Raw genomic sequence first — 20,617 nt, 5'->3', positions numbered from 1 at the left:
TAAACCGTGAGTCAGTTTGTAATCAGACTTCAACGGTTCAATTGTTTTGGCGGGCACCGCCGGGACCGAGCCTGAGTCAGTTCGTACTGGCACGGCCGGCAGTGCGGCAACGAAGGCTTGTGACGGCCCGCGGCGGGCCCGCGGCCCCGGGCCGGGCCGGCCGCCGGGCGGCGCCGCACACTGAGCAGTGCGTCCATCATGAGTCACCCCGGGGCTGACCGTTGAAACGTTATGGCCGTTACGTTATCGTTTCCACTGGAACTGCATTGCACTCGCGCGGAGGGAGGAAGAGGGGAGGACAGGGAGGAGGAGGGAGAGGAAGGAAGGAGATCCATGCAGGATGAGAGATGCGGAAATAGAAACATGGCGGTAGTGGATGTGAGGGAAGGTGATGGTGGAGACGCGGGAGATCGAGGAAGAGGGGAGGGAAAGACATGTAGCGATGCGATAGAATTCGTGCGAGGGAGGAAATTAGAAGCTCCAGAAGCCCGAACGCAGGAACAAGTAGTTCATCTTTGTACTTGGTACTTTGTGATGGTGAGAGACACGGTGAGGAAGAGCGGTCGATGAGGAAAGTGCTGAAGGAAAACGAAGATGGTAGGATCCATGTGGGATGAGATCAGGAAGGAACGACCTAGAACGACCGTGCTGAGAGATCGAGGTCTAATTCTTCCATCGTTTCTAGCTGCTGCCAAGACCTTCATGGACGAGGCTGCAGGCGCCGGAGCTGAAGGGCCTGGCAGCCATGCGGAGTGAGTTTGAAGCTCTCATGATAGCATTACGGCTGACATATTACCTTGCCTTGCCTGCTTGTTTTGGCACAGCGAGCACCCCGAAGCCTCGCCTGCCATTAAAAAGCCTCGACTGAAATTCGGATTCGGACTGGTGGGCATCAAAATTTTTTTGATCGTCTCCCTGACTTGTTGTGGCAGAGAGCGACGGAGAAGAAGACGGAGTTCAATGGTAAGTGCTGAGAAAGGAATGATGACATGCATTGATGTTGCTGTTGCTCCTTCAGACCCTCCCTCTCATGGCAATGAGCGGAGGAGACAACCTCCCAAGGCAGAACAAGGTTTCTTGACGACGGCATGCCTGCCATGTTTTTATGACTGGAGAATTGGCAGAGGTCAACGATCGCAAGGTTGGGAAGGATGAGACGAGGAACAATGACCTGGACGCTCAAAGAGATGATGGCGGCGATGTGAACGTCAAGGCTGAAGATCACGCCAAAGAAGAACAAGAGCATGTAGAGGAGCATAAGGACGCGGGGGATGTCCAGCAATTGGCTTCCAACTGCTGCCATGACGACGGGCAAGATTGCGAGAGGAACTCGGTCAAGGCCCCAGAGGGATCGGAGGAGAAGCCTGTTGAGCAGGCTTCTCCTCTGAAACAGCCTGTCAAGACTGAGAGTCTTATCCCTGGCCTGAAGCTCGAGGCGCTCTCCGACTCGGATGATATGGAGGGCCAAGAGGATGAAAGCTGCCCAGTCGTGCCTCTGGCTGTGAGACTTTGAAGTCTGAAGTCGCTGCGATGGTGCTGATCTCTGTCTCTCAGGAGGAGCCGTCGAAGGCTCCAGCCGAAGACGAGTCCGATTCACATCAAGTCTTGCCCGAGAACGAGAGCACGGAGGTGTCAGAGCCCAACGACTTGGAAGAGCAAGCACAGGGCCCATTCTTGACTCTGAGCAAAGACGAGATTCTCGGGAAGGTAAGGTCTCAGAAACACCAGGGTGAGGGCTGATATCTCGCTCCCTTCTCAGATACAAGTCATCGACGACGAGATTGCAAAGGCTGAGACGGAGATAGAATCGCTACAGGTGTTGAATCGTCGTTGTTCCCTGGCCGACGGCTCTTGTTTTGATCTTATGTTGTTCTCCGCAGGCTGAGTCAATCACGGGTGAAACTCAAATCTACGCGAAAGAACAAAAACTAGACGCTCATGTGGCAAGGATCTATCAGGTCACTGCCTGTCCGGGTTGGGGTACGAAAGGAAGTTGATCAAACTTTTTATCAGGTGAATCGAGTGGAGGCAGACAAGATGAAAGAAGAAGTTGCGACGTCTTTGTACGTCAACTACGATCCTGAAATCTCGACAAATGTTGTCTTGCATCTTTGATTTTGCCGACCCTCATACTCCGAGTGCAGCCGATATACAGAAGAGTTCAAGACGCACCGGGCTTCGCCCACACACTTGAAAGGTGATGACTGCGTTGACACTATCTCCTCTGCACTCTGAACCTCCTACTGCTCCCTCTCCGCTCACATCATCGTCAACAGGCACAAAGTCGTGAAGCCGTACATCGAACGATTCATCCGAAGTCAGGCGAGTCGATCATGTCAGCTCGGACCCTCCAAGTCAGGGTGACGTCGCTATGCAGCTCCGAACGAAGAAACGGATCGAGCTGGAGCTTGCAGTGAGATACAGGATCTACCAGAAGGATTGGCTGAAGCGGAATCATCTACCCAAGGTAACTTGCGCCTGCTAGCGATGATCTGTGATTGGCGCGGCAGGTGAAGAAGCAGAGCAAAGAGCTGCACGCGATCATGTACCCCGCGGAGCAGGAGGAAGAGGAGATGCCCCAGCGCAAGACAAGATCGCGAGACACGGTAGAAGGATCGGGAGAAGTCGAGATATGTCTAAGTCACTCGTGAGAGCAGGTGAGGAGTGAGGCGGAGTTCCAGGAGCTCTTGGGAGCAATGGAGCAGGAGCAGAAGAGGCAGAAGGGCCTTGCTATCATCCCCCCCATGCTCGTTACCCCCGAAGAACGGCAGGCCTACGTCTTCAAAAGGTTTCTTGCCCTTTGAAGATTTCAATGTTCGCTGAAGCTTCCTCCTCCTCCTCCTCCTCCTCCTTCTCCTCCTCCTCCCCCTCACATCTCACAGCACGAATCTCATGTCTGTTGACTCTTTCTCGGAGGAGTACAATCGAGCTTTCATCAATACATGGACAGACGAAGAGAAGCAAATCTTCTTGGAGAAGCTCGCCGACTTCGCCGGTCGGCCAGACAGGGAGGGGCTAAAGAAGAACTTTTACAAGCTTTCGCACTACCTGCCGAACAAGACGACGCGGGACTGTATCAAGTACTACTACCTGCAGAAAACGTCCAAGTCGTTCAAGGATGCGTACAAGAAGCTAGAGGTGAAGTACAAGCGCACGTACAACCTCAAGAGCAAGCTGGAGAAGATCCCTAAGGGGCCTGTCAACAACAATCAAACAAGCACCTACGAGGGGACGAGAGACAATCACGAAGTCTTCGAGCGAAAACTGAAGAATGACAAGGCGGAGGCTGTCATCCATCGGGGGTTCGAGGGCCTCGATGCCTACACTGACCTTCCCGCTGACGTGGTGCCGATCATCATCGAGAGGGCAAAGCCGCATCACGCCAGGGCGCAGCATCACATGGAGACCAACAGCGTCAGCTCCAAGTTCCTGCTTGGAGACTCGCAGACTTCGAGCCTGGATGATGCTAAGTCCACCTTGTCGTCGATCAACGATACGCTGTCGAACCAGGAGACAAACCACGTCGAGGAGTCCAACGACGTGAGCATGGCGGAGGAGGGGCAAGAGGAGGCAGACACAGCTGACCGACCTGAGCTTCCGGTTGACTCGAGAGACACTTTGGATGACAGAGGGGCGCACAATGACCCTTGCGCTGCTGCCAAGCAGGCTCAAGGGGAACAGTGCGACAACGAGGAGGCGGAAGATGTTCAGGATGACTCGCACATGGAGCTGGAGGAGCAGAAAGGCATCGACGAGAACAAGCGGGACGACGAGGATGAGAATGCCGAGGGAGAGAATATTGAGAAAGACGAAAAGGAGGACTAGCTTGCAAGCTTGCTTCATTAAAACCTGTAGAACATGATACAACAGAATCTCTTAAAATCAAGAGACTTGGTGGACTTGACCAGCGGAAATCTGCTGATGACCAATATTGCATCAGCCTGCCTGGTACCATTCTACTCATAATGTGTGCAAGAAAACACGGATATGCTACTCTACAGATGAATGCGCGTTCAGAAACAGCTACTTCTGTGCTTCTCTAGATCACGTCCTCGTCCATCCCCAGGTCCATGTATCGTCGGAGCCATTCCGGATCTATATCGCAAGCACAGTCCATGACCTCATCCATGACTGGACTCGCCGCTTGCCTGCTCCGCGTCTTCCTCCTGGTGTACGGCCATCGGCCGACTCCAAGTGCCTTGCAGGCGTTCTTGAGGGCTGAGATCGAAATCCCCTGTAGAGAAGAGAAAGTTAGTAGGCGCAGAAGGTACAGCAGAGGTAGTGCCCTACCAGGTGGCGAGCTGCTTCCCCTTGACTGAGGTGTGTGAGGGATTGAATGAGCTCTGCTGTGATGCGGCGGAAGGGTAGGGTTTGATTGCAGCCATTGGAGGAGGGTTTGCGAGGATAGACGATCCTTATGGTCTGATGATGCGACATGTGGGATGGAGGAGAACCCAACGAGGAGGGAGCAGACAGGGAGGAGCAGGAGCAGGAGGAGCAGGAGGAGGAGAAGGAGGAGGAGCAAGAGAGTGGAGAGGGGGGAAACTCGAGGTCAGGAATGTGCATGGATACGTAGGCAGAGGTTGCGTGCTTGTCAGGGAAGTAGACCATCTGTGGTGAAAATGGGGGGGAGAAGGTCAGGGGGGAATCAAAGGGGGCGGGGGGCGCGGAGGCCGCGGCGACTCATTCCGACGATGCGAAGCGTTTTGTTTTAGAGTCGTTTCGAATCCGGTCACATGTGCCTGCGACTCGTATTGCCAGAGATACTGGGAGATTTCACTGAAATGTCTCGATTCGATATCCGATTGTCATGCATGAAGGTGAAAACAGGCAGATTTGGGTAAATTTGAACTATCTTTTATCATGTTACTTTATAGCAACAGAAAATGATCCACCCCACCCCATCATGTTACTTTATAGCAACAGAAAATGATCCACCCCACCCCACGTCACATGAAAATCCTCCCCTCCCGCTTCCTCCCCCCCACTGCCTTCAAGAAGTCTTACCCACACCTGTAAACGCTAATGGGAACCGTCGGTTTAGGAGTCTGACAACTCGAGTGGGGGACGCAACTGGTGGATAAGGGGTACTCTTGGAGTATCACAACGGACTGTGTAACCTAGATCCATCATCCTGAGCCCTCGCTGTGAAAATGATCTTTTTCGAAGAGTGGCCACCGTTGTTACAGGATTTCGAAGTTTACGCCAACTTTATTGAACACACCCAGTCTTCGGGAAATGTACAGCGCAGCCGCGTTTCGCCGAAACTATTCCGATCAGACCGGTGCAGGCCCGGATCGGATCACCGGCCGGCGTTCCGAGTCACACTGGCACTGAGAATCAACCTTACGGCACAAGTAACCAAATCAGGCGACAGACGAAAATAGAACTTTACAACCTAACAAGTTCGCAGGCGCAACAAGAGGGCGGAAGCGAAAGGTTCGTATTTCTGGGCATCCCTAGCGACTGGAAACGACTCCCTCCGCGCAGAAAGTTCATCCTGAATCATCTTCGCTAAGCTGACAGCTGGGTAGATGACTTCTCGCTCTCGCCCTACTCCCACGGCAAGCAGCAGCGATCAGGCGATCAGAATCGTTTATCCTCGAAAGCCTCCCCTCGCGTCATGCACCGGTCATCGTATCTCCTTCTGTAGAATCACCGCCGACGTCTTACAGTCCTTGACTCACTTGCCTCAACCAGAAGCAGCTCGTCAACTGGTAAGTCGTCTCCTGCATTGACTGCTGAGGTGTTTGACGCGCCTTCCTCGCAGGGCATCTCGCTGTCAGCTTTCAAGAACGCCTGCAAGGCACTAGGGCTTGGGCGATGGCCTTACAAGAGGAAGAAGGTTCGTAGCAAAGAGGCAACTACGCAACTCGTGCAACCCAACACATCAGTCAGTTCTACTTCTTTACACGAGACCAGCTGTCAAGCATTGATGCAAGAGCCGTCTAGCATTGGTCATGCCGTCAGCTCGATCGAAGATTTCTTCGCCTCACCTCCGACACCTCGGAACTACGGGGAGAACATGGGAGATGTGGTGCTACACATCGATCAAGATTGGCTAAATCGATACATGGATCTTGGATTCGACGAGGACGTGCTGTAGGGATCTCCCAATGGTGTCTGAAAGCTTCGGGACTCCGTATGGCGGGATGGATGGTATCGTTGGTTATCCTTGTGATATCATCCACGATGTACCGATTTCCGAACTTATTCAGACCCTCTGTTGATGTGTACATGAAGCATTTGAAATCAGTGTTCATCCCACATCGTCTAAGATAGTCGTATTCCATCCCAACATTGATCTATCGACGATCAACCTTTCTCGCTCGGTCGCACGCCAGAAACAGCAAAGAACTTCCTAATAATGAATGAGAGGAGATCTTTGTTCTCGAGTGCGCTAAATCCTTGTATTGCCTCGGAGTCTGTAGGTGGAAGGGGGGAAATAGGGGTGGTCGTCATGGAAGGGGTGGTGGGTAGTAGGGACCGGGGCCGATGCGATCCAACGGTTTGAAGGGAGCAGGAGGAGCAGGAGTAGTAGGAGGAGGACTCAACTAGCTCCTCTTCAAGGAAGACAATCCTCCATGAGGAGACGGAGGAAGGAGACGGAGTTGCGAAACCATGGCTAGTGACTGAGATGAGGTACTGCACTCTTACCCTACACATCTACAACCTGACGATGGCTTCTTGTTTGCAGAGAAGATACTTAAGCAGATCAAGGCTCGAATATTGGGCCTCATCAAGACAGGACCTCATGTCTGCCATGGAACTGATGAAGGAGCAACCAGGTGCGGGCAACCACAGGATAAGGTTGGCCCTCCAGTGCGTGGGTTCTTTGCCAGCAAGTCCTGAACTAGCCAGAGAGATGAACAGTGTGCTGGCGCAGGTGGACAGAATAGCAAAGCAGGCAAGACAGGATCTTACCCCAAGGTTGAAAGACTAACAATCTTTCCTGGCAGCCGAGCAGTGAAGATCATAAACAGGAAATCATGGATGCAGCAAAGTTCTGCATTCAAAATTCAAGCCATGAGACAGCTACAGACCAGTTCACAGTTCGCGTCCTCGACAGTGAGGAGCATGAGGTCTGGTGGACTGTGGGAGTTATCAAGTCCATCATGACAGCGGCAGCGGATTCCGACACTCCCCTCAACATCTGGTTGATCGACCCTGCCAGACCGAAGCAAGCAGCACAGATCGAAGTTCTTCAAGGGAGCAGCCGTGCAGGTGTCAGAAGCCTGGCGGCAGAACAGAAGAAGAGCGTGCTTGTCGCTCATCTGAACTTGTATCCCGAAGATGATCTCAAGTTCATTGAGGAAGAGGTTCTGTCGTTTGTGGGTGACCCCGAGCGAGTCTCCCATAGACTCCGGCTGCTCATTCAGGCTCTAGATGCAGCAGCTGTCTCCCCAGACCTCGAGGACGAAGTGAACGAGGTTGTCAAGGCCTCGCTCAGCGAGGACGTGGCGTCTCAGGCCCTGCAGTTCTCATACCTCGTGGATATCGACAAGGAGACGAGCACGGCCAAGATGCGATTTGAGCTGAAGGAGAACGACGAGGTTCCCCGTGTGTTGGCAACGATCCGACTTGTACTCGAATCCTGCATGGAAGCTGGAGCAACCTTGCTGTCCATCGAGCTGCTTGACAGGGACAAATCTGCGGTACTAGCAGTGTCGCCAGTACAGGCCTCTATGAAGCTTTCTGTCGTAGATCCCAGGTGTGCAGTCAGAGTTGCTTCCAACGAGAACATCCCAGGCCAGTCGATCTCACTGGAGGACTTGGACGCGCGATGGTCATTCTCGTACGTGAGATCGAGCGAGGGGAGCAAGGTGTTGCAGCTTATGCTCAAGGCCATTGGGGCCATCCCCACCCAAGAGGAGGAGAGGGAGTTTGTAATGGAACTGAATCGCGAGGCTGGGAGGCTGCTCAAGGACAAGGACCAGGTAGACTTCTCCTTCTTGACGGACATCGACGAGGAGCACGAGACAGCAAAGATCCACTTCGAAGTGCCAGCGGAGAGCAAGATCCCTGAAGTTCTGTCCACCATTCACGTCGTCCTCCTCTCTTGCATGGAAGCCGGGGCCCAGTCTCTGGCCGTGGAGCTGGAGCAAGGTGATCACAGCTCAACGGTGGTCATTGATTTCGTCTCGAACAGATCGTCTAAGGTGAGCAACTGGATTATCCCAAGGATTCCGCTTCCATGATGGTGAGCTGACAGGATTGGAGTGTGCCAAACGATATCAACCCGAGCAGGGCGTCCTATCATGCCTCTGATGGCACGGCGATCAGAGTTTTCACACAGATGACACCGATGGAGCTGAGAGATCAGTTTGTGAGCTCTTACCCTCAATGCTCCCGCTCCCTTACGCTTGCTGGCACAGGACGAGGATGGCGACAACCTCCTTATCGATCTCGGGCACGAGGTCCTGGACATGAAGTTCTCCAGCAACGTAGCGGAAGCTGAGAGGCACAGAAGTTATGCGTACGACACCATCATGAGCTTGATAGAGAACCCGAAGGACAGACAGATCAGTGAGCGTTTGCCAAGTCCCGCTACCCCCCTGTAACACTTGATGTGCAGAGAAACTCCGCTTGCTCCAGCTCCAGATCAAGAGGCTAACGTCCTTGTCTCAGCAACTGAACTTGGTAGAATTCTGAAGTGATATTGTACAATAGCCGGGAGAGGAGTGCAAGGGGAGTAGGATTTGTGGTGTGTAATGACTGGATAAAAGCAGGGAAAACGTTGAGATCAGGTCATGTATTCGCCGATTCGTCCTACTCAGGCATCCCAGTCATCGTTTCGTAGCATATCATGCTCTTACTCTTCATCCTCGTCCTCCCTTCCTCCACCTTCTCTCTCTCTCCCCTACCTCCTCCCTCTCTTATATAACCATGTTGACTAATTTTGTACTCGTAGTTGAGACCCCCTGCATAGGGTACCCTCACCCCCAACCATTTTGATCCACCCTATATTTTCGTATTTAATTTCAGATTTAATGACCGGTACTTTTCAATTTTTATTACCACCCCGACCCCAATATTCTCGGGAAATCGGACTCGCGTCACCACTTCTGTCGGGGCAATGGGAGGGCAGCGAGGAGGCGACAGGAGGAGGAGGAAGTGTGTTTCCTGCTGATCAAAGTGCAGCAGCACAAGTTCTAGAATCTACGACATCGATACAGCAAACTCTTCTTGTCTCATGAGCTTCAGTGCACAACACCATTGATCTTTCTTCAAGTACAACTGCCATGCCGAGCCGATCCTTAGTTTGCTGTAGACTAGCCGGCCTTGTTCTTGTTCTGAGCTGCATCTGTCTGGTATCTTCGGAATCATCAGTCCACACCCGTGAACCGAGAGGTGCAACCACTCCCGCTGTGAGACACCTCAAGGAATACCATCGGAACCAAGAGAGCAAGGGGGAAGATGGGGAATCTGAAGGTGAGGAGCAGGAGCAGGAGCAGGAGCAGGAGCAGGAGCAGGAGCAGGAGCAAGTGAAGCCCAATAATAATCAAGCCACATCCTCCTGTCCCAGCTTCGATACATTCCCATCAGAATTCAGCTCCTCTTTCAAGGGCATCGACAGGTTTGGTGCTGTTGACTCGGACGGTAGTATCGACCTGCACGGATTGGCGTTCCGACTGCCGGCAGCCTCGCATGGAGAGCGTGCTGGGCTTCGAGCGAGGTTTGTCGTCAAGAGCAAGAGTCTTGCCAAGGTCGAGTGTCTCCCTGCTGACAAGAGCGTCGAGATGGAAATCTCGATCGTGATCGTCACAGAGGGCGGCGCGAAAGAGGTCAAGGGGATCCAGGGGAGGCAGGAGGGTGTTGTCTACTTCCCCGTCCTCTCCCAGCTGGAGGATGGGCAGGATCACGAGCTGAGGATCAACTTCATCTACAAGTCCCGTGACATCGCCAAGTGCAGCAGCTTCGAGTTCCTCTTTCAGCTCCGTCCCATCCTGTCCATCGGGGAGGAGGTCTCGTGCGACGGTAGCCAGGGCTCCAAGTTGCCTCCTTCCAAGCTCAGCCCCGTCCTTGCAGACAACGTACTCCACTTCACATCGGGGAAGCTCCACGTGGACCCCTTGAGCTTCCAGGAAGAAGACTTCCAGCACATCATCCGGGTGCAGGCGAGAACAAGCTCGTCGCTGTCGGCCGTCATCGCGTTCGACTGGATCTACAGCGACTTGCAACTGATCCTCACATCGAGCAGAGGGAACATCCTGGCGCGCAGCAACGCGTCGGAGGTCGAGGACAAGGATGCACAGTACACGAGGTGCTCGAAGCTTTCCTATGTTGTGGAGCCCGGGGAGTACTACATGATCGTGAAGGACGAGGCCATGAAGAAGGTTTACAGCAGGATCTCCCGCGAGATAGCGAGGGGAGGGGAGGAGGGGAGAGCAGGAGATAAAGCGCGTCCTCCTAGGATGTGCATCCCCTTCTCCTTCAGCCTCGACTTGAACCCCGTGGGTGGTAGCAGTGGAAAACCTAATATTGCCTCTAATGCCGCTGGCGATGCCTCTACTGCCGCTAGTGATGCCTCTAGCGTTGCCCCTGGGGTCGTCAGAGGTGTCGCCTTGGATGTTGTGGAGCCCTCAGGAGCGCTTTCGCTCGATCCCAGGCAGCCGTTCCGCCTGGTGATGGAGTTCTCAGGCTCGATCAGATCGTGGTTCGAGAGCATGAACGGGCAGGATGAAAAGCGAGACTCGATCTTTTGTCACGAGGAGAAGAACGGAGCATCGGCGCTCTGCTCGGGGACAGTCTTGTTGGAAGCAGAGGGAGGAGGAGGTGAAGGCAAGACCGATGGTAGTGTCCTTGCCCCAGCCTCCCTCCAGCTCCGTGACGAGAAAACCTTGGTGGTCACCTGGCAAGCGAGCATGGCGATAGAGAAGAAGAAGTATCTCCTTCGCCTGCGCAAGGATCGGTTCGTCGACCATGGACGGGGCATCGACGTCAGCACCCACTCTGGGGTTCACATGTACCGCTTTGTCCGATGCTCCTGCCACGGGAGGGGCCAGTGCGACGTCGAGAGCAGGTGCGCTTGCGTCCATCCCTTCACCGGGGAGAGCTGTGAAAAATGCTCAGCCGGTTTCTCGCTGACCGACGACGGGAGCTGCGTCGCCCTGCCTGCCGGGCTGAGGTGCGACCAGAACTCTTGCAGCGGGCACGGGGCCTGCAGCCTTCCTTCCTTCTCCAAGAAGATCGACTGTCTGTGCGAAGTCGGGTACGAGACTAAGGACGAGAGCATGTGCGGTTCCTGCGCCCCTGGGTACTCGGGGTATCCGAACTGCAGGAGGGAGGAGGACTGGAAGTTTGAAGCGGAAGAGGCCCCGTCCTGTGACCTCCCGACGCTGCCCAACACGCTGGACAAGGAGGGGCTGACGTCGGAGGAGGGAGCAGTGCAGCTGCAGGGCTCTTTTTTCCTCAACGTCGAGCAGACTCGCCACGTCATCGACTTCTCCGTGCGTGAGGAAAGCTTCCTCCACATCCAGACCGATCTCAGCAGGCACAACGGCAACGTGGGGGTCGCGCTCGGGTTGACGCCATGGACGGCGCCGGTGACAGGAGCAGGTCAGGTGGGGGAGACGATCGGGGAGGCGGCAGCATGGAGCAACTGGACAGCAGTGGGCGGCAAGGGATCGATGAAGGCCGTGGTCAGGTCCGCCTTCTACCCTCATGCTCAGAAGCACAGGATTGTCATTGCCTTCGAATTTCTCAACGTCCAGCATTGGGACAACTCGCTCTGCAACGCTATCAATCTCCAGATCTCTCTCGTCCCCTTGAAGAAACTCCAAAGGATCGTGAGTCGAGCCAACGACCTCTGTCCGTCCCCTCCCTTCCCGCGGTTTCTTCCCCAGCATGTCGACGTCCCCCCCCAGGGCTGGTCGATCAACGGGACGTTCTTCGCGGAGAGGGAGGAGGGGAGCAGGAGGATGGTCAGGGGGAGAGCGATCAAGTACATGACGTTGACGGTCCCCGAGGTAGCGGGAAGGAAGGCTCGTCTTGTCGCCTCAGTTGGGTATAACTTTGATGTCTCCAAGTTCGCTGTGCTCCTTGAGCCGCATCCCCAAAATGGCGGACTGCCAAGTTGTCAGATTGTGTCTAGTGATGAGCTGAAGTCAATCTCGACCTCCTCATCATCATCATCCTCGTCCTCGTCCTCGTCCTCGTCCTCGTCCTCGTCCTCGTCCTCGTCCTCATCCTCATCCTCATCCTCATCCTCATCCTCATCCTCATCCTCTTCTTCGTCCTCGTCACAAAGGGCTTCAAACTTCAAAGCTCGAGAAAGCAGCACCAACGATGAGAAACGCTCTTCCAGGTCTGTTGAACTCTTTGATGGCTACCTACCTTCGCTCTTCTCCCTAGAGTCTGACATACGTTTTTTCCTTCCTTCTACCCATCACCCGCAGGGGCAGCAGGAGAGATTTCTCGGACCTCCTGTACAAGGACCTCTCTGCCATCTACAAGCGCTCGTACAATGCCTCCCATCTGAGGAGCTGGAGGAGGAGGCTGTTGCGGTCGGAGGACGAGGAGGAAGCTCGAGAGGATCTAGGGACGGGGACGGAGAGCAGAGTAGTCTCCCGCTCTCGCTCCTGCACGCAGGGAGCAGACGCGTACAACGGAAATATCCTGGAGCAGACACTGGCAAGTGGCACTTACATGCTGTGGATCACCAGGGACACGATGAGGCTGAGCTCCAACGATCTGAAAGCTGGACAAGATGAGGACGGAGGAGGAGGAGGAGGAGGAGGAGGGGGGGAGGTGCCTTCGTTTCTTGAGAACATGCGCTGCATGCCGTTTGACCTCAGCATCAGAATCGTGTTTGATGCTCCTCCTCCATCTTCTGTCACCTGCCCAGGTCGCACACTCCCAAGGAGCTTCCACGAGGTCGGATACCTCGGGAGGAGGGGAGAGAGTTTTCACGTGCAGGACTCTTTCAACGTCGCTCGAGCGCTGTCCTCCCGCCACCACTACATCGACTTGACTGTGCGAGGAGGAGGAGGAGGAGCTGCTGCTGCTGCGTCTCTGCTCCGTGTGCATGTGGAGTCCTCCGAGGCCGTGGACATTCGCCTGCACCTGCTGCAGATGAAGGGGAAGGGGGAAGGGGAAAAGAAATTCTCACTCGTCCCCACGGACAGGCCGCACATGCCGGATGGGATCAGGGGAGACTCTCTGCTGACGGCGCTGGCTCCTGGCTCCTACAAGCTTCAGGTCTCCTTCCTCAACCACGGGGGGGTTGCCGGTCGACCCTGCGATGAACTCTCCTCCTCCTGCGGGCGGCAAGACTGCCCAACGATGGACATGGAGGTGGCGCTGTCGCCGCTGGCTGGGCTGACGGAGGAAGAAGGGTTCGATCAGGCGTGCGAGCACCGGGGAGAAAGCTCCGTCCCCTCCCTGCTTCAGATCGCGGGAGGACGGGAGGCGATCAGGGAAGGCACTAGGTTCAACGTAGAGAGGAGGGGAAGCGAGCTGCAGCAGCTGCTGGAGCAGCGAGACTCGTCCTCCATCGCCTTCACCGGGAACGGATCGCACGGCTACACCATCGCGAGCTACCCGATGGAGCTGGGAAGCGCGTCTGTGCTGTCGTCGGGCCTCCTCTCCTCGTTCCTGCACGACGACCTGACGCTCGAGCTGTACGACCAGCACGGGAGGTTCCTCCGCGCGGGGCTGCACCGGTACAGCGAGAGCAGGATGCAGACTGTGCTGCAGCCTGGAAGGTGAGGCGGGTGAGGAGGGGGGTGATGAGGATGGGGGGGGGTGAGAAGACAGGAGGAGGAAGAGAAGGAGGAGAAGGAGGAGAAGGATAGATTATGATGATAGTGGAGGTGCGGGGGACGGGACAGAAGGGGGAAGATGGGGTAAAGGGGCAGGAGAAGTTGCAGGGGGAGGGGAAGGGCAGGAGCTCGAGTCTCCTCTAACTCGTTCCAAAGGTACTTCCTCAAGATCCGGCAGACCCTCTCAGCCGGACACCAGCTGGGGTCGGGGAGCAGCTGGGAATGGTCAGCCAAGCACGACGAGCAGGGCAAGAGGTACTTCTTCAACAGCAGGACGAGGGCGACGCAGTGGGGCGTTCCCAGCTCCATGGCCGGGCGGAGATGCGCGAAGTTCCAGCTCTGGCTGCAGGTGGATGCCCTCTCGAAGAGGAGCGTCTGCCTGCTCTCGCAGAGGGCGGCTCCACTGCTCCCCTCCCTCAACGTCCCCGGCATGCTCGCTGACGGTAGCAGCGCGCTGCTGGAGGGGAGGTTCATCGCTGGTGGACAAGGAGGAGGAGGAGGAGGAGGAGGAGCAGAGTTGGAGGACGCGGTCAGGTTCGATGTCAGCTCTCCGTCCCACATCCTCATGCAGATCGAACCTCTTCCTCTCGCCAGTGCTCGCGGGCCGTTTGTGACAGAAGCTCGCCTCTACGAGCTCTTCCCTTCAGAGTCCTCCTCCTCCTCCTCCTCCTCCTCCTCTTCTACCGCGCAGAGCTCTGCGCAGGTCGTGGAGTTCGGAAGGTTCGTGGAGCAGAATGTCGTCAGCTTCGCAGGAACGCGGCAGGTGTTGTCCTTCAAGGCTTTCGACACCTCGGGCCGGCGGGGAGAGGAGCAGGAGGGGAGGAAGAACGAGAAGAAAGTGGGAAGAGGAGGAGCCGCGTGGGAGGGCAGGAGGAGGTTCCTCCTCAAGTTGCGCCACCTCCTCCCTCCCGAGCAAGCAGGGGAGTGCGCTGTCTTCCATCTCTACCTGAGCATTTCCTCACTGTCCTCCTCCTCCTCATCATCATCATCCTCATCGTCTTCATCAGCTGGAGCAGACCTGGGGCAGAACAGGAAGGCAAGAGGAGCAGAGACATGTTCGGCCTACGAGCTGGGAGGGGGAAGGAGCGTGCTTCCTCGCATAGATGCTGACCTATCGAACCTCGCAGCATGCGAGGCTGCGCAGGAGGACAGGGACATGCGATGCTGGGAGGGCGTTCAGACCCTCCACTTCCTCTCTGGGAAGACTCGCCATGTCCATACGTTCCCCCTCCGCCTTCCTCCCATGGCCAACGTGCGTGTGGAGCTCGGGTTCTCCTTCTTCTCGCTCCCCGTCTCCGCCATGCTCCGCAGAGACGGGTGCGAGGAGGATGGAGACTGTGCGGGGGGAAGGGAGCGATGGATGTCGACGACGGGCAGAGGCTTCAGCGTGCTGGTTGCCAGGTGGCTGAAGGGAGGGAACTACACGATGATGGTCTTCCAGCAGACCAACGTGTCCTCCAGTCGCAGCGAAGCCTGTCAGTCCTTCTCCTTCCGCTTCAGGATCGACAAGTCCTCCTCCTCATCCACCCCCTCCTCCTCCTCTGTGGTGCAGAAGGGGGGACGCCCTATACTCCCTCTTCCTTCCAACCTTGATCGCACTTCGTTCCTCCTCCTCTCTTCGGGCACTCATTTCTTCGGCAAGTTCGCCATGGAGGAAGGAGAGAGTTCGCACGACATGAAGTTCCACGTGCGGCAGTGCGAGGGCGGGAGGAAGGCGTCCCTGCGCATCTTCATGGTGCCGGATGGCGTGCAGAACGTGCTGTCATGCTCCTTGTTGGGGGCTGAGGGAGGAGAGGAGGAGGTGGCGAGGAGCAAGGAGGTGCACATGGCACGGGGAGGAGGAGCAGACGCGCGGCAACGAGCTGTGCATGTGCTTGCGAGCTTGGCGGCTGGGGAGTATCGGCTGAGGATCAGGACCGAAAGTTTCGCGCCCGGAGCAAGAGGGCGAGGGAGTTCATTCAGCATGCAGTTCGGCCTGTCGTGCGAGGAGAGGAGCGAGGAGGAGGGGGCGGAGGGGAGGGCGCAGGAGGGAGGGGGAGATGAGAAGCTGTCGCAGAAGCTGGCAGTGCGAACGCTGCCTTACATCTCTCAGTCTCGCCATGTCGCGATAAGCAGCAGGCAGGCGGCTGAGCGTGAGGGGGAGGTGGACGTGGTTCCGCTGGAGTTTGAGCAGGACGTGGAGCTGCATGTGGTTGTCTCCTACGAGTTTGTGAGGATCAAAATGTTCGCAGTCCTTGAGCGACAGGATTTGCATGAAACTGCACGACAAGGTACAAGCAGCGGCAGCGGCGGCGGCGGCGGCAGCAGCAGCAGCAGCGGTGGCGGTGGCAGCAGCAGCAGCAGGAAGAGGCAAATTTGGATCTGCAAGGAATCGTTCAACGCATGCGAGCTGAGGCTGGAGGTGAAGAAGGGAAGATACACCTTGAAGCTCCTTGCTTCCCTTCCCCTTCCTTCCTCCCAGACGCTCAGGTACGCGATCAAGATCTCCGCTGCTCTCCTCAAGCAATCTTCTGCTCTCCTCTGTGCACATGCCGAGGGTCTTCCTGCTTCCTTGTCCCTCCCCTCTCCCTCTCTCCCCCCAACTGCCATCGCTTCCACTCGCGCTTCTGGTCATGGAGGACGAAGCGTCTTGGTCTGGTCTGCTGCGGACATCATCTTCCCCAAGTCTGAGCCTCGCAAGCCGCTGACTCCTATATCCCTTCACCTCTTGACTCTCCCTTCCTCCTCCTCTCCTCGTTTCTTCCTGCATCTTCGTATCCGCGACAACTTTCCCTATGGCAAAGTTTCTGCCAAGCCCGTTGTGCGATTCGGAAAAGAGGAGGTGAGCCATTCCTTCTATTCCTCCAGATTATCACTGCATCCTCCTCCTCCTCCGCCTCCTCCTCCGTCTTCTTGTCCCTTTCCTCTTGCACGTAACTCCGCCTCCGCCTCTTCCTGTCCCACCACCACCTACTCCTCCGCCTCCTCCTCTACTACCCCATCCTCTGCCTCCTCCTCCTCGTCTGACTCCACGGGACCCAGAGCAAAGAGGATCGAGCATGGACAAAGCTCTTGTCTTCCACCCCTCTCCAAGACGATCACGAGCTGTTGTTCTACAGCAGCGAGACTCTTCAAGCACAGGCTGCAGCTGACATCGTCCTCCTCCTCTCTGCCAAGGTCGGGTACCATCGCCTCCCCTGCTCCACTTGGGGGATGCAGATCATTCTACGTCCGGAGGAACAGGTCGACAAGATGGGAAGGTGCCCCGCCAATCTCATCAGCGCCCTTCCTCCTCGTGAGGTACGAGTCGTGCGAAACCAGGAGGAGGAGGGATGGGGGGGAGGAGGGAGAGAGGGAGAGAGAGAGGCATATGGGGAAAGAGGAGGAGGCAGAGAAGTTCGTAAAAGAACGAGGGGAGATGGGAAGGAATGAGATATGAATGGAAGAGAAAGGAGGAGGGAGGAGGAGGAGAGAGAGAGAATTCTGATAAGACCGAGCAGGTCAAGATGCAAGGAGGAAGGGAAACGACGGAGCAGGTGGACACCATGGTTGACGTCAGCAAGTGGCCGACAGTCGATCCTTCATGCACCCCCTCCTCGCGGGGAGAGTGTGAAGCGATTCATGACGTAGACATTGAAGTGGAGGAGGATGCTCTTCTGCAGGTAAGGCCCTGTTGAGGAGGAGGCAGGAGGCAGGAGTCAGGAGGCAGGAGGCAGGAGGCAGGAGGCAGGAGGCAGGAGGCAGGAGCAAGGGAGGAGAGTTCACGAGGGGGAAGAGTGGGTGGAATTTGATAACAAGGAGGCAGGAGGAGGAGCAAGGAGGCAGGAGGAGGAGGAGGAGGAGGAAGGGAGATGTTTCTGCTGCTCACAGACCTCTGCTGTTGCAGTTTCACCTGCAGTTCGACCCCATGCTCGTCTCCTTGTCCGCCTCCCTCATCGCCGTGACCGGCTCCTCCTCCTCAGTCCTCAACGTCGCTCGCCCTCGCCTGGGAAGGAGCAGCTTCGAGAGGGAGGGGACGAAACTGACGGACCGCATGAGGGAGGAGGAGGGGTCCTCCCTCCCCCTCAGCAAGCTGGAGCTGTCCCAGCCTCTTCCCCCCGGTCGCTACTTATTGAGGATGAAGCGGCTCTACAGGAAGTCTGCGCGAGAACAAGCGCTGTGCTCCCCTCTATCCTGGAGAATGCGGCTGGTGCCGTTTGCTCTCCTTGCTGCTAAGAGACCTCTCGTCCTGTTCCTCGACCCTCCTGGTATGATTGGAATCCCCAAACTCCTCGGCGAATTTCTTGTCCGCATAACGCTGAACAAAGTGGTCAAAGGGCCGCTGCAAGCAGGTGACCTGACTTCTCCTCCTCCTCTCGCTCATCCACGTCCTCCTCACCCCTCCTCCACGTCCTCTACTCGCCTCTCTTCCTCCTCTTCACCCAACCACATCCTTCTCTACATCTACCTTCTCCCACTGCTCCGCCTCCCTCTCCTCATAATCTTGACTGCTCCACTCATATCACTCCACAGATCTCTTCAAGCTCGCTCGGCTTGACGCGGCTGGAGAGGAGGGAGGGAGCATGAAGGCATCGTGGATTCAGCCGCTGGGAGAGGAGCAGGGCCTCCATGGCTTCCACGGCTGGTCCTTCCTCCTCGCCTTCCCCACCATCGGCATGGCTGTTGGCAAGCGCTACTACCTTCTCGCCCCCCAAGAGAGCAGCAGCATACTGCCTCCTCCCAAGTTCTGGTTCGAGTTCACAGCGGAGGACTGCTCTGCTCGTGGCTTCAGGTCGAAGGTAAGGCTCCTCCCTTGCCCTGCCTAACCTGACAAGGGGAGGAGGACGGGATGTGCGAATGCCATGGAGGCTTTGCGGGATGGAACTGCTCGGTCTGCGCGAGGGAGGGCGGCTGTGTGGAAGGAGGTGGTAGAGGTAGGGAGGAGGAGGAGAGGAGCCATAGCGGCCTCGTGCGAGTGGTAAGCGCCTTTAATGCGCTGTCTTTACTCGCTCTGACTTGGTGGACAGAGCAAGAATGTGTATGCCAATCCAAGAGAGCAGCAAGGGAGGGCGACGTCTCGAGGCGAGACAACGGAACCCCGCCGGGACAGGGAGGAGAGACCGGGCCCTCAGCAGTCAGCAGGAGCTCGGGAAGGAAGCACGCGGGAGGGGAAGGAGCAACGAGGGGGGAGAGACGATTCTAACCTGCACAGCATCCAACCAAGAACCGTCATCAAGAAGACTCCAGGGTAATGTCGAGATTGTATCCTCCAGCGCTCGCTGACTTCGACGCTCTAAGGACGATGAAGAAGCGCTCCTTCGTTTGTCAGCTCATTGGCTGCGATGAGACTTCCAGTGAGTTGACGGGAGCGAGGCCCCTGCCCCTGACGGTGTCGGCAGCATCTGTCTTCTCCGTCCTGGCCATCATCATGATATCGTTCGTCCTGGTCCTCATTGTGCTCATGTACTCCTCTGGCTCTGCTCTGTCACCCCTCACCCTCGTTGGCAGGTACAGGAAACGAAGGCAGAGCAAGAAGATGATTCTTCTAAGGCAGAGGATTCATCGCTTCGACCACGATGACCTCTAATGATCCGACGTGTCATATCATGCGAAACGTCACTGTTTTCTTCCCTCGCCCCTCGCCTCTCCTTCTTGTCCTGCATCATGCTTGCTCTCTACTAAACTATCGTTGACTTGGGAACTTCCGCTTCATGTCCTGCGCAGAACGAGCCTTTGCAAAGTAGCCAATAGTTGTATTGCGAATTGCCGTTGTCATTAGGTGAATTCTTCTCGAGCCAAGACAAAGTCAGAAGGTCAATGGCAGAAGATACGAGGAGACAAGAAAAACCTGATCTGCTATCTTCCAGCCTGTCGTGTCAGTCTTGTCAACATCCTTGTTGCTCGATTTCTCGTTTTGAAAGTTTGTCGCGCCTGCGCAATGTCAGGAAAAATCAGCACTGAAGAACACTATAGAATCACCGAATGAGATGGATGTGTACGCCTTTCTGAATGTTGATAATGTCTCGAACATCACAGAGTTTGCAAGAAACACATCGCCTGAGACAGCATCGTCAGAGTCGTACTGAAAATTTGTGCTGGCCCACATCCTTCATTTATCTCAACTTTCATTCACATTCTACATTCATTCATGAAGGCTCAACCTTGGCTCGCATCTGCGTGTCAAACTCACTTGAGCTGGCTCTCATTCTCTGTTTCCCCTCGGCTTCATTCCCAGCATTATGATCATGTATCAATCTCATCCTAGTCTTCGCCATTATCACGGTCGACATGTCTCAATAACGTACAGCGATTCTATTTCAAGCGAATCTCCTACATCGTATATCGTAATGCACAGTTCTTCCACCGTCCTTTCCACCCAACTCCTACTGGCGGCAGCAGCAGCAGCAGCAGCGGTAGCAGCAGCGGTAGCAGCAGCGGTAGCAGCAGCGGTAGCAGCAGCGGTAGCAGCAGCGGTAGCAGCAGCGGTAGCAGCAGCGGCGGCAACACCAACAGCAGCAGCAGCAGCAGCAAATGCGGAAGAAGTTGCATAAACACAATCACTGCCGTCAACACCTTGAACTAGCTCTTGATCATCAACTCGATCATCATCACTACCACCATCACCACCACCACTATCACTCCCATCATATCGCCTGCGTCGCGCTCATCGCCCTCCCCTCCATTCCGGTTTCCTCGCATCGCACTGCCATATCCGCACAGTCGGTTCGAGTCCTCGAGTGATGTTCAACTTATTGAGCTAAATTTGAATTTCTGCATGGTCTGGGTACCAAAATATCACCTGATAGAAAAAAAAAGAAAAAAAGGACTCAAAGCCATCACGGCGGATTTAGAACACGGACAGGTACGCGAGGTGGGTGGTGCGATGAGTATTAGGG

General features: G+C 55.8%; 6 protein-coding genes across 6 annotated transcripts; 5 read left to right on the top strand and 1 right to left on the bottom strand.

Annotated features, from left to right (window-relative positions):
* Positions 1-2,022: 2,022 nt before the first annotated feature.
* GUITHDRAFT_152295 (hypothetical protein) lies at positions 2,023-3,166 on the top strand (the record flags this gene model as incomplete). Its single annotated transcript, XM_005833619.1, has 7 exons — positions 2,023-2,097; positions 2,145-2,197; positions 2,277-2,322; positions 2,378-2,467; positions 2,511-2,606; positions 2,658-2,788; positions 2,883-3,166. Coding segments are annotated over exons 1-7 (730 nt in total), but the record flags the coding sequence as incomplete, so codon positions are not given.
* A 51-nt stretch (positions 3,167-3,217) lies between these two features.
* On the top strand, positions 3,218-3,861 carry GUITHDRAFT_152294 (hypothetical protein). Its single transcript, XM_005833618.1, has one exon. It carries the CDS (start codon positions 3,400-3,402, stop codon positions 3,823-3,825), a length of 426 nt encoding a protein of 141 aa, XP_005833675.1. The 5' UTR covers positions 3,218-3,399; the 3' UTR covers positions 3,826-3,861.
* Positions 3,862-5,534: 1,673 nt separating this feature from the next.
* On the top strand, positions 5,535-6,106 carry GUITHDRAFT_107475 (hypothetical protein; the record flags this gene model as incomplete). The annotated part of the gene is made up of 2 exons (XM_005833617.1): positions 5,535-5,717; positions 5,771-6,106. 2 exons carry the CDS (start codon positions 5,535-5,537, stop codon positions 6,104-6,106), a joined length of 519 nt encoding a protein of 172 aa, XP_005833674.1.
* An 883-nt stretch (positions 6,107-6,989) lies between these two features.
* Positions 6,990-8,740, top strand: GUITHDRAFT_162902 (hypothetical protein; the record flags this gene model as incomplete). Its single annotated transcript, XM_005833616.1, has 4 exons — positions 6,990-8,159; positions 8,213-8,326; positions 8,376-8,526; positions 8,576-8,740. The coding sequence occupies 4 exons, from the start codon at positions 6,990-6,992 to the stop codon at positions 8,650-8,652; spliced, it is 1,512 nt and encodes a 503-aa protein (XP_005833673.1). The 3' UTR covers positions 8,653-8,740.
* A 502-nt stretch (positions 8,741-9,242) lies between these two features.
* On the top strand, positions 9,243-19,308 carry GUITHDRAFT_138064 (hypothetical protein; the record flags this gene model as incomplete). The annotated part of the gene is made up of 13 exons (XM_005833615.1): positions 9,243-12,106; positions 12,399-13,706; positions 13,920-15,972; positions 16,225-16,584; positions 16,785-17,042; positions 17,243-17,404; positions 17,629-18,073; positions 18,255-18,520; positions 18,565-18,699; positions 18,749-18,969; positions 19,020-19,075; positions 19,121-19,184; positions 19,230-19,308. The coding sequence occupies 13 exons, from the start codon at positions 9,243-9,245 to the stop codon at positions 19,306-19,308; spliced, it is 8,271 nt and encodes a 2,756-aa protein (XP_005833672.1).
* Positions 19,309-19,404: 96 nt separating this feature from the next.
* On the bottom strand, positions 19,405-19,927 carry GUITHDRAFT_107473 (hypothetical protein; the record flags this gene model as incomplete). The annotated part of the gene is made up of 4 exons (XM_005833614.1): positions 19,405-19,437; positions 19,570-19,652; positions 19,701-19,778; positions 19,912-19,927. The coding sequence occupies 4 exons, from the start codon at positions 19,925-19,927 to the stop codon at positions 19,405-19,407; spliced, it is 210 nt and encodes a 69-aa protein (XP_005833671.1).
* Positions 19,928-20,617: the final 690 nt, after the last annotated feature.

This window comes from Guillardia theta (assembly GCF_000315625.1).
Source record: "Guillardia theta CCMP2712 unplaced genomic scaffold GUITHscaffold_29, whole genome shotgun sequence".
Taxonomy (NCBI): domain Eukaryota; class Cryptophyceae; order Pyrenomonadales; family Geminigeraceae; genus Guillardia; species Guillardia theta.
The sequence above is the reverse complement of the archived record's forward strand: the minus strand, read 5'-3'. Positions and strand labels throughout refer to the sequence as shown.

Coding starts and splice junctions, on each gene's coding strand:
- GUITHDRAFT_152294 (XM_005833618.1), top strand. CDS start 3,400: ATGGAGACCAACAGCGTCAGCTCCAAGTTCCTGCTTGGAGACTCGCAG.